Genomic DNA, 12,790 nt, shown 5'->3' with positions numbered 1-12,790 from the left:
GCCTCTAGAATAGTGATGGAACATCAGTAATCTCTTTTGTCCTCCCTTCTCCAACCTCACTCCCATCCCTAGCACTATGGCAACGCTAGCAAGTGGAAGATCAGAGCTCCAGCCTCACAAATGATCGGCTGATACAGTAGGATAGCCACACTCAACGAAAGCAGAGTAGTCCCTGCTCATTGCCCCTGGAGACTCCAGCTGGCATTAAGAGAAGTCACATGTGACTCTCAAACAGCCATGGGTTAATCCAGAGTCAGAATCCCTTCAGCCCATCAAGTCTATGCTAACCTATCCACACTAGTCCCACTTGCCTGTATGAGGCCCATAGCCTTGAATGTAATGACATTTCAAGTGCTCATCCACATACTTTTTAAAAGATAACGTGATTACCTGCATCAACTACCCTCCCAGACAGTGCATTCCAGAAACCCACTTTACTGTAAATTTAACTTTGCCAAGTTCCACGGTAGACCCTCCACTACCTCAAAATGAAAAAAGGTTCCTTAAATCCTTTCTAAACCTTTCACCTTAAATTGATGCTGCCTTATTATTAATCCTTCTAAGGGGAATAGCTCCTTTCTATTCACCTTGTCTATGCCCCTCATAAATCTTATACACCTCTATCAGGTCCCACTCAGTCTTCTATGCTCCAAAAGATAACAACTGCAATCTACCAAGACTTTCTTCAAAAGCAAAAAAACTAAAATCCCCATCAGAGGCAACACCTTGGTGAATCAGTCTACTGGAGTCAAAAACAAAAAAAAGGAGGGCAAGAAACCGGTTCATTTTGCGCAGCCAAGAAATAGCACAGACGTATCGTCATTGAGGACTGTGGGACTCAGCAACATCACTTTGCACGAAACATTCAAGTTACTTCACCGTTACGGAGCACGGTTCGCCGAGGCCATGGAGGAAGGGATTAAACCAATAAGTCAAGTTGTTTACCTGCAAGTTTGGCTGGATCAACAAATGGACCCGAATTGTGCAACACACCAGCGTCAGTGAATCTCGTAGATTAATGTTAAAACTCCGTTGTTCACTGATATGCAGAGCTCGAGTTGCAAACAAGTAGCCATTAGGCTTCACACCAAAGTCTGGATCATCAGTGCTTACTTGTGATATATCTTTGCAACAATACTTTAAATCCACTGTATTAAAAGAGTCAAACAGAAACGGCATGGTTATTTGCTAATTCATGTTTCCGAGTGTATGCTGCAGGCAAAACTACCCGTTGAAGTCTTCTGTGCAATGTGGTTAAGGAATAACAAATACCAAGCATACTTACAGAAAAATGTAAGGAACAGAAGACGACAGGGATCAATAGACCCTTACTTTCAAGATAGGTTGGACAATAACTGAACTATTGCAAAATACAAGTCTTTAGCTCAGCTCCACGCACATGAAGTGATTTGATTTGGTTTATTGTCATCACATGTACCCAAGTATAGTGTAAAGTTGTGCTTTGCAAACAGTACATGGCAAACAGTGGCTGAGAAAAGGTATGGGGAGCGGAGGGGTAGAAGCTGCAGCACCCTATAAAATTCGCTCCTATATATATATATAAAAGTGTTAATTCAAGACTCGGAACATAAGAAATTGGAGCAGGAGCAGGCCATCCGACCCTTTGAGCCTGTACTACCGCTCAATGGGATCAAGGCTGATCATCGAACTCAGTCCTCTGTCCCACTTTTTTCACCCCATACCTTTCGAATTATTTAGCCCCAAGAACTATATCTGATTCTTTCTTCAAAACATTCAATGTTTTTGGCCCCAACTGTTTTCTGTGGCAGAAAATTCCACAGGCTTCCCACTCTCTGGGTGAAGACATTTCTCCTCATCTCGGTCTGAAATGGTCTAACTTGTATCTTTGGAGGCTTAAACTAAGGGTCACAGACTCAGAATATATGGTAGACCATTTAGTTCAGAGCTAAAGAGAAAATTCTTCACCCAGTGAGTGGGGAACCTTGGAACTGTCTGCCAAAGAAAGTGCTTGTGGTCAAACATTGAAGCTGAAAGATGAGATCAACGATGACTTAAGAGAACTGGGAGTTTTAAATTCCAAACTAATTAAGACAATTTCTTCATTTCTCGCCCTGTGACAGCAACAAACTGCAGTTATAGAGGGGCATTAACAGAACAGAACATCAAGAAGAAGAGTTGTTGAAACAAAATATGTTGCTACGTCATATCAGAAGACATTAGGACAAATTAAAAGATTGGTCGAAGTTGCAAGTTTTGAGAGTGAGAGTGAGAGTGAGAGTGAGAGTGAGAGTGAGAGTGAGAGTGAGAGTGAGAGTGAGAGTGAGAGTGAGAGTGAGAGTGAGAGTGAGAGTGAGAGTGAGAGTGAGAGTGAGAGTGAGAGTGAGAGTACAAGGGCATTGCAGACCCAGGACTGTAAGCATAACTGAGACAGTGTGTGCAGCAGTGAAACTGAGGTTTCCAAGCTCTCCGAGTTGGGTTACCTTTTGAAATTTTTTGGTTTTCTTTAATATTCGGACCCTGCACAGTTACAACAACAGGTTTGTTGATGCTTGCTTCACCAAAGTCTGTGAGCATCTAAAAAACAAAATAGTCCAATGAAATAAAATTTAGTTTCAAAAGTAATTTTACACTGCCAGTACCACCGTGGAAACGTGCAAAGAATTGTATACAACTTTCACATTAATATCTGAAATATTTCTGTAAAGGAATGAAAACAAAAAAAAGCCAGATATCAACAGAAAGTGTTGAAAACATATCTGGTGATCTCTCCCATGGTGATCAGTAAGCTAGCAATGGTTATTGTAAAGACCCATCTGGACCAATAATGCCCTCCAGGACTGAAACCAATGGCTGCTCTGCCACAGGTGTAAGTCAGTGATGCATGTTCTTTAGATGCATGACTAATTAAAAGTAAATTATTAGGATTAGCCCTGTGCAACAGTATTAAAGACATTTACATTATGACTAGAAGTACAGAGTTATATATTAATTTGATTCAACATTAGTTATTAAGTGAGGTTTTATCCATCGTGTGTTTTTTGATATTAATGAAATGTCTAATATTGAGATAATACAAAACTAATCCAGCAGGAACTCTATTTTCAGAATTAAGACCAATGTCACATTTTATCAAACCTGATCATAACTCTTTACTGTAACCTACACTAACATTATTCAATGAAATTACTTTGTTGGTCAGAGTATTGAGTATAGGAGTTAGGAGTCATGTTGCAGCTGTATAGGACATTGGTTAGGCCACTGTTGGAATTTTGTGTGCAATCGTCATCTTCCTATCGGAAACTTGAAAGGGTTCAGAAAAGATTTACAAGGAAATTGCCAGGGTTGGAGGATTTGAACTACAGGGAGAGGCTGAATAGGCTGGGACTGTTTTCCCTGGAGCATCGGAGGCTGAGGGGAGACCTTATAGAGGTCTATAAAATTGTGAGGGGCATGGATAGGGTAAATGGACAAAGTCTTGGGTGGGAGAGACTCACCTTTGGGTGGTAGAGTCCAGAACTAGAGGGCACAGGTTTAGGGTGAGAGGCAAGATATAAAAGAGACCGAAAAGGGCAACTTTTTCACACAGAGGGTGGTAGGTGTATGGAATGAGCTGCCAGAGGAAGTGGTGGAGGCTGGTACAACTGCAACATTTAAAAGGCATCTGGATAGATATATGAATAGGAAGGGTTTGGAGGGATATGGGCCGGGTGCTGGCAGGTAGGACTAGATTGGGTTGGGCTATCTGGTCAGCATGGACGAGTTGGACCGAAGGGTCTGTTTCCATGCTGTACATCTCTAGGACTCTGTGACTTTGATGTTTTGCTGATTTACTTTATTACTTTAAGTCTTAATCATACAAGACCTTCACGTTTTGTTCACATAGGTCATTGGGAGCCTCCTTAAGATCACTGGGCATGAGAGGTGAGCATCCATTTAGGGTGAGTCAGGAAGTATCTTTTCACACATACACACAAGTGAAAATCCAAACAAACTGTGAATGGAGAGTCAAATGAAATTTTGAAGATTACAGAAATCGACAAATTATTGAAAGGTATCACGGAATCTGGAGCAAAGATTAAGTGAGTTACAGATCAGCCATGGTCAAACTGAATGAACAAAGAATTGAATGGTCCCAGGGTATTCCTATTCTGCTTGATAATAGACTAATACTGCGATAGTCATCTGGTCTTGTGGTGCAGTGGTAGTGTCCCTAACTCTGAGCCAGATGCACAAGTTCAACTCTCATTTGCTTGAGGAAAAAAAAGAATTGAAAATATCTAGTCACCAAGGTGACTGGGAAGGGTTCAATTAAATGCCCAGCAACATCCAATGGGTAGCTAATTTTAAGAAAAAAAGTCTAGAGAATTTGAATGCTTAAAATTGCTGCTGCTTTACATGGTAGCATAGGATTGACTTTAAAAAAAGGCACAAGTAACATCTTCAACACAATGAGAGAGAGAAAAATCAGAGCAAAATTACACTATACAAACCATTGTTCAGTATAATTATGACCAATCATGGCCTCAGTATACCCTCAATGTGCTGAAACCCAGAAGAATATCTGTCTATCCAAAATAGACAACAGTAAACCTATTTATCCCAGAAAATGCAGAAATCTTTGGGAGAAAAATTAAACATTCTTGACACATTTAAATTTACACATTATTTAACAAAGCAAATATTAGCAGCAAATTGGAGTATTTTTTCAAGAATTAAAATTTACCAACTAGACCAGGCCTCAGCTGTCAAAATTCTAGATTAGAGTGGTGCTGGAAAAGCAAAATTGACGTTTTGGGCAAAAGCCCTTCATCAGAAATGTTCCTGATGAAGGGCTTTTGCCCGAAACATCGATTTTGCTGCTCCTCGGATGCTGCCTGACCTGCTGTGCTTTTCCAGCACCACTCTAATCTAGACTCTGGTTTCCAGCATCTACAGTCATTGTTTTTAGCTCAGCTGACAAAAGCACGCATTCATATTACAAAGGTTATAAATTCTTAACTTGGAAAACAGCAAAAAAAAAGAGTGAACTACAAAGCTACCTATTACTCTTACAATGCTAATTATTGAATTCAGTAGAGGTGGGGGGGGGGGGGGTGTATACACACATGATCAAGAAACAAGTATGCAAAAATCTTATGTACACAAAAAGCAAGTAACATTTCTCTCCCAACATACACAGCCTGACTAGAGTGTTACCACCATGATTTTTCAATAAAAACAATATGTATTTCAAAAGAGTTCAACTTATCTAATACTATTTAAATATAACAACAGGATGTCCTCAAGTGTGATGCATGTAAAGCACAATGTCTATTGTAATGTAGGAATTATATAGGGTAAGATAATACTGCACAGCTTCCTCAAAACAGGAAAGTCTCAACAAAGTGCAAGAGTGGGATCTTTAGCATTTCCTCTGCTACTTTAGAATTAGTATTTATTCCACTTTGAATCGGTCACCTTCACACTATCAGGCAGTGCATTTCAAATCTGAACCACTCGTTGCACTAGAAAAGGTATTTCCTCGTGTCTTTGATTGGAAAAAGAACCAGCAATCACAGTAAATCTACACCTGTGGTCATCAACTCCTCAGCTACTGTCAATAACTTTACTAACTCAAAAACATGCAAAAATCACGATGGGAATGTAGTGGAAACCTTAAAACCTTGAAAAAAAATCTGAATGAGTACTTCAAATATCATGACATTCAAGGATATGTTGAATGAAAAGCTTAACATATGAGGAACATTTGAGGACTCTGGGTTTATACTCTGTGTTTAGAAGGTTGAAGAGGGATCTAATAGAAACATACAGAATGGCCTGGACAGAGTAGATGCTGGGAAGGTGGGGTCGGGGAGTCTAGAACTAGAGGGATTAGGTTTAGGGTGAGGGGGGCAAAGATATAAAAGAGACCTAAGGGGCAACTTTTTCACACAGTGGGTGGTATGTGCGTGGAATGAGCTGCCAGTGGAAGTGGTGGAGGCTGGTACAATTGCAACATTTAAGAGGCATTTGGATGGGTATACGAATAGGAAGGGGTTGGGATATCTGGTCGGCATGGACGGGTTGGACCAAAGGGTCTGTTTCTGTGCTGTACATCGCTATGACTGTTTCCATTGGTCGAGAGACTAGGATCCAAGGGCACAGCCTTAGAGTAAAGGGAAGACCTTTTAGAATAGAGATAAAGGAGAAACTTCATCAGCCAGAGAGTGGGGAATCTATCGAATTCATTGCCACAGAAGACTGTGGAGGCCAGGTCATTGAGTATATTCAACACTGAGATAGATAGGTTCTTGATTATCAAGGAGATCAAGGGTTACGGGGAGAACGCAGGAGAATGGAGTTGAGAAACTTATCAGCCATGATTGATTGGCAGAGCAGACTTGATGGGCTGAATGGCCTAATTTCTGCTCCTATACCTTATGATCTTACGATATTGGACAAAGGGAAGCTTTTCACTGTAGTTCCTATTGTAAAACACACTAAAATCAAAATCAAATCAGAAGTTTGGGAAATTGGGATTAGCATGTTTTGAGTGGTACAGGGCAACCCCTGTATCCGCGGAATCGTTTTCCATGGTTTCAGTTACCTGTGACCCAGACATATTATGGGGAATGTTCCAGAACCAGGGACTGGGTGGGCTACTGGGAAAGTACGTTTCCCATTTAAATATATGGGTTCGCCCCTACTTGTGGTTTTGGGGTTGCACGGTATGTCTTGCAACATATCCCCCATTGGTATGGGGGGGGGTGGAAACTACTGTAGTTAAGTCAGTGCAAACTCATTGGGTTAAAGCCTTTTCTGTGCTCTATGAATCTCATGATTTGAAAACACAAACATTTACATGTTTGCGAGCAAGCAAAGTTGTTGACAGTTGTTGATGACCAGGGGTTGTAGATCAGAGTGGTGCTGGAAAAGCACACCAGGTCAGGCAGCATCCGAGAAGCAGGGATTTTCTGATCTAAACTCTGGTTTCCAGCATCTGCAGTCCTCACTTTTGCCAGGGGTTGTAATTTACAGTGATTGCTGCTTCTTTTTGAGATGTACAAAACTTAGGCTATGCATTGACTATTAAATAGTCATGATTTGGAGACACCGGTGTTGGACTGGGCTGTTCAAAGTTAAAAATCACAACACCAGGTTACAGTCCAACAGGTTTAATTGGAAGCACTAGCTTTCGGAGTGCTGCTCCTTCAATCACCTGATGAAGGAGCGGCGCTCAGAAAGCTAGTGCTTCCAAATAAACCAGTTGGACTGTAACCTGGTGTTGTGTGATTTTTTATCTGTTAAATAGGACAGCAAAAAAAAGTTAGTTTGATTAACATTAATCAAACTGTTGGTATCCAAAACCAATAACATTTAAGCACAGCTTTGAGACCATGCCACATGAGCAGCCTTTGGGAACTGGTACATTGTGTAGATTATAAGGTATGCGTTCAGGGTTGAGTTTCTTAAATGCGTGGAAACTATTTTTTAAAATCTACAGAAAGCTTTTTTAAAACAAAAAAAAACTGATGATATTTAAACATATCCATGTTAAATGATTTAAACAACACAAATGCAGCCATTTCTAGAGGTGATTTGGAGATGCTGGTGTTGGACTGGAGTGTACAAAGTTAAAAATCACACAAGGAGAAAGTGAGGACTGCAGATGTTGGAGATCAGAGTTGAAAATGTGTTGCTGGAAAAGCGCAGCAGGTCAGGCAGCAGCCAAGGAGCAGGAGAACCGAAGAAGGGCTTCCTGAAGAAGGGCTCATGCCCGAAAAGTCGATTCTCCTGCTCCTTGGATGCTGCCTGACCTGCTGCGCTTTTCCAGCAACACATTTTCAGCTAAAAATCACACAACCCCAGGTTATAGTCCAACAGGTTTATTTGGAAGCTCGAGCTTTCAGAGCGCTGCTCCTTCATCAGGTGGTTGTGGCGCATAGGGGCAAGGTGTTTGAAGGCAGGGTATTATGTTCACTAGGCTTGCCACAAACTGTTTTGTTATTTACACATGAAAATAAAACAAACAAACTTTCCCCACCAATCTCTGGTATGTTAAACCCACTGTCATTTACTAAAGAATTCAACTTTTGCATATTCAATTCAAGAGGAATGTCATCTGAGAGTTGTAAGTCTGTGGAATTCTTTACTGTCAAGGCTGGGTCGTTAAGTATAGTGAAGGCCAAGACACACAAATCATTAATCAGTCAGAGGAAATCAAGGGTTACGGTGTAAAGGCAGGAGAGTGGAGCTGGGAATCATCAGATCAATCATCATCTCATTCGAGGGCAGAGTAGACTCAATGGTCTGTTTCTGCTTCCATGTCTTGCAGGATTGCCAGAGACAGAGCCTCCATGCCCCGATGATGGGGTCACATGCATAGGGTGGGCCCTCACAGGTCAAAATATTCCCTCCAAGAAGCCCATCCTCTCCCGAGGTAACCACTGTACTGAAGGTATAGGTGCCCCACAGTATTTCTTCACCCTCTCACCGCTGATTGCCAGGGGTGTTGCCAAGCTGAGAAGGGCTTCCACACCGAAATCAGAAGAAAACACATCCACTGTCTCACAATTTGCAAGCTCAGAAACCCCATTTCAATCCTGAAACGTGCAAGGAAAATCCAGCACCAAACGGCAAAACAAAAAACTGTCAAGCAACAGAAATAGAGAGCCCAGATCACTAGCATTTCTAATTATGTCTCATCATAAATTTAAACAACACCAATACAGTCAGGTAAACCACGTTTCACCGAAAACTCTAATACCGTGTAACTGCAAATACAGAAAATATCAAATGGCAATAAATGCTCAACAGTCTAAGGCAGAAACTTGCTACAAAACAAGTATACTTGCCAATCAGAAAATCATGCCTGATTTTTAAATTCAAACTGCTCCAGCAGTCTTTCACAAACCAATGAAATAAAATAACCAATACTGCATAAGGATTGTAAAATCTTCATTTTCCAGATGCAAAACATTGCATCTGATTTTTTTTTTGTTTTGTTTTGTACAGCATTCAAATTGAAACTCTGTAATGGATGCTCCCTCTGGGCTCATTGACATAGGTAGTGCCCTAACCTCTGGATCAGAATCTATGACCTCGAGTTCCACCTAGCCCAGAGTTGCACCACAACATGTTGATTCAAGACTTAGCAGCCTCGAACAAATCTTAATTACAAACAGGCCACGTAAGGATGACCTCTAAAGAGAACTGTATGTAAATGGTTAAAAATCACAAACACCAAGTTATAGTCCAACAGGTTTATTTGAAAGTACCAGCTTTTGGAGCACTGCTCCTTCATCAGGGTGTGAGATTTTTAAACTTTGTCCACCCCCAGACCAACACCAGCATCACCACATCATGTATTTACAAAGCAGTTCAAGAGGTCAAGAAAATAAAACCTAAATCCCACAAACCTAAATGTATTTTGAAGAGTTCAAACACAGAAGAAAAAAAATGTAAAATAAGTTTGCAAATGATATCCATAATTTCTCAGGTGTGGTGACACATCAAGAGTGCTTTGAAGTGTGTCAAATTTGTACTGTATGATTAGATTAGATTCCCTACAGTGTGGAAACAGGCCCTTCGGCCCAACAGGTCCACACCGACCCTCCGAAGAAAGAGTGACCCATTCAGACCCGTTCTCTTCTGTGTATGCAATGACCTCTTTTAAATAAAGGAAAATAAAGTAAACAAGACAACTTAATCTGACCATTAAAAAAAAACTAAATGACCACCTGGCTTAATTTCACTAGGTAAAGCTTGGTTAAAGTTTAATTTCACGTTTCTCATTCATAAATTAGTACAAAAAGTCCAAAACTAAACAGGACTGAACTTTGTTCATTTTGATACACAAAATACACATTTTGATACACATTTTGATTAAAAAATGTTAAAGGAAGACACCAGAGCACTGAGAGACAAAGTTCCCTTAGTTTCTTTTTTTTTAAAACTGCTATTCCCTTCTCTCTACCACTCGGATTAAATTAATAACAAACTTCTAAAGTATCCAAGCCGTGCGCTCATTTGCAAATTTCCTGCTTTTAAAAGTCCAGGAGTTGAAAGAGAGACGCTCAACATAGAAACGATACCTGATTATATTTTTTTTAAAAAAATAAAAGATGCAGTTTAGTGAAGGGAGGACTTACCAGCAGCAAAATGATCAACGCCGCCATTGCCCGGGAACTTGCACCTAAAGTGAATCGGCGGAAAGTCGCTCCTGGAAGCTGATGGCCGAGGGGGCCGGTGAGTGACTGATGGGTCAGCTTTCTGGGTTGTGAAACAAAAAAAAAAGTTTGTGCGAGTAATTAAAAAAAAAGTAGTAATTTTTGTTTTTGGTAAACACACCTTCCGAAAAATATGTGAAATCCGCGTTAAAATGTATATTTCGCCTAAAAAAAAAATGCGAAGTTCACCTTTACAAAAAGTCTAGAAGCTCAGACTCTGGAAATGGATGAGGTTTTTACGCGTTTTAAAAAAATAAGCCAGCGAAGAGACAACTAAAGTTATTCTAGTCCAAGGTAACCTTTTAAGAAAGTGACTCCTTCCCCCTGCTGCTTTCTCCTCAGAGTGGCGGCCGCTTGTTTCCCCACAACTGGCTTTAGGCTCTGGCTGGGAGTGAACACCCGCCCTCTCTCCTTCACACACTCACCTGGGCGCGGCTCCAGGTGAGCTCTCTCCTCCCTCTCTCCTCTCTCACACCTTCCCCTCCCCTCTCTCTCAGTCACTTACCTGGCGATGCTCCAGGTGAGTTCCCTCCTCTCTTGGACCCTCACCTGGGTGACGCTCCAGGTGAGTTCCCCCCCCAGACCCTCACCTGGGTGACGCTCCAGGTGAGTTCCCCCCCCAGACCCTCACCTGAGTGACACTCCAGGTGAGTTCCCCCCAGACCCTCACCTGAGTGACACTCCAGGTGAGTTCCCCCCCAGACCCTCACCTGAGTGACACTCCAGGTGAGTTCCCCCCAGACCCTCACCTGGGTGAGTTCCCTCCTCAGACCTTCACCTGGGTGACGCTCCAGGTGAGTTCCCTCTTCAGACCCTCACCTGGGTGATGCTCCAGGTGAGTTCCCCCCCGACCCTCACCTGGGTGAGTTCCCTCCTCAGACCCTCACCTGGGTGATGCTCCAGGTGAGTTCCCCTCCCGACCCTCACCTGGGTGAGTTCCCTCCTCTCTCAGAGTCTCACCTGGGTAATGCTCCAGGTGAGTTCCACCCCCCAGACACTCACCTGAGTGAGTTCCCCCCTCAGACCCTCACCTGAGTGAGTTCCCTCCTCAGACCCTCACCTGGGTGATGCTCCAGGTGAGTTCCCCCCCCGACCCTCACCTGGGTGAGTTCCCTCCTCAGACCCTCACCTGGGTGATGCTCCAGGTGAGTTCCCCTCCCGACCCTCACCTGGGTGAGTTCCCTCCTCTCTCAGAGTCTCACCTGGGTAATGCTCCAGGTGAGTTCCACCCCCCGGACCCTCACCTGAGTGAGTTCCCCCCTCAGACCCTCACCTGAGTGAGTTCCCCCCTCAGACCCTTACCTGAGTGAGTTCCCTCCTCAGACCTTCACCTGGGTGACGCTCCAGGTGAGTTCCCTCTTCAGACCCTCACCTGGGTGACGCTCCAGGTGAGTTCCCCTCCTGACCCTCACCTGGGTGAGTTCCCTCCTCTCTCAGAGTCTCACCTGGGTAATGCTCCAGGTGAGTTCCACCCCCAGACCCTCACCTGAGTGAGTTCCCCCCCCAGACCCTCACCTGAGTCAGTTCTCTCCTACCTCAGACCCTCACTGCTAATGCACTGCTGCCTCACAGTACAGGGACCTGGGTTCAATTCCCACACTTGGTGACTCTGGAGTTTGCACATTCTCCCCATGTCTGTGTGGGTTTCCTCTGGGTGCTCTAGTTACCTCCCACAATCCAAAGATGTGCAGATCAGGTGAATTGGCCATGCTAAATTGCCCATAGTGTTAGGTGCATTAGTCAGAAGTAAATATAGGGTAGGGGAATGGGTCTGGGTGGGTTCTCTTTGGAAGGTTGGTGTGGACTTGTTGGGCCAAATGGTCTGTTTCCGCACTGTAGGGAATCTAATCTCACCTGGGTGATGCTTTGATCTTCACCTGATTGAAATACCCCCTCTCTCAGAACCATACCTGGGTGACTCTCCAGGTGAGTTTCCTCCTCTCCCAAACCCTCACCTGGATGAGGCCCCAGGCAATCTCTCCCTTCCCCTTTGCACTACTTGCAGCAGCAAAAGGGGGTGGGGCTTCCCTCTCTGTGCATCACTTGTCGGGCAGAGCCCAGTTCCCCAGGTATGTGTATACACCAGCTCCATCTCCATGGTAACCAGGAAGGACCATGAGATGGCACAACAGGTCTGCTCCTCACCAATCGGGTAATGTATGTCAGAACAGTGCTGACTAAGACACTTCACAGGATTCTTTAAAAATGACGAATACATTCTGTATTGATCAACTGATACTAATTTTCAGCAAATGGGTGGGTTCCTCTTGCTTGCTCCTCAGTTACTACCAATCAGAATGCTTAACATTCCTGCCTACTCTTCACTTCCCCAACCCTCCACATGACCTCTCATACACTTTCTTATCGAGAATCTATCCAGCTCTATCTTTAAAAGTATTCAAAGACTCCACTTGCAGTGTCATTTGTGGCAGAGTTCCAATGACTCTCAGTGAGAAAAACATTTCTTTTCTCTCTCTTAATTTGGTGCTCCCTTAAACTGAAACAGCGTCTCTCCTAATTCTAGGAACTCCTACAAGAGGAAATGTTCTTTCCTCATCCACCCTGTTTATGGGGAAGAAATGTAATAGTAAAGTCACTGT

General features: G+C 43.0%; 1 protein-coding gene across 2 annotated transcripts in view; it reads right to left on the bottom strand.

Annotated features, from left to right (window-relative positions):
• The window catches only part of LOC122548823 (desmocollin-3-like), a 39,634-nt gene extending 29,053 nt beyond the window's left edge, over positions 1-10,581 (bottom strand). Inside the window, exons 1-4 of one of the 2 annotated variants that reach the window (XM_043687637.2) lie at positions 10,490-10,581; positions 10,113-10,233; positions 2,463-2,556; positions 946-1,148 (exon numbers count right to left, since the gene is read on the bottom strand). In XM_043687637.2, the coding sequence (XP_043543572.2) occupies positions 946-1,148; positions 2,463-2,556; positions 10,113-10,139 (324 nt within the window). In that variant the 5' untranslated portion in view covers positions 10,140-10,233; positions 10,490-10,581. Of the gene's footprint in view, positions 1-945; positions 1,149-2,462; positions 2,557-10,112; positions 10,234-10,379 lie in introns of both variants that reach the window. The other variant, XM_087986728.1, reaches the window with a different exon arrangement.
• Between the last annotated feature and the right edge of the window lie 2,209 nt (positions 10,582-12,790).

This window comes from Chiloscyllium plagiosum, unplaced genomic scaffold (assembly GCF_037043375.1).
Source record: "Chiloscyllium plagiosum isolate Xiang-an unplaced genomic scaffold, Cpla_swu_hap1 HiC_scaffold_4, whole genome shotgun sequence".
In the NCBI taxonomy this organism is placed as follows: Eukaryota; Metazoa; Chordata; class Chondrichthyes; order Orectolobiformes; family Hemiscylliidae; genus Chiloscyllium; species Chiloscyllium plagiosum.
This window is presented reverse-complemented; position numbering and strand designations above follow the sequence as displayed.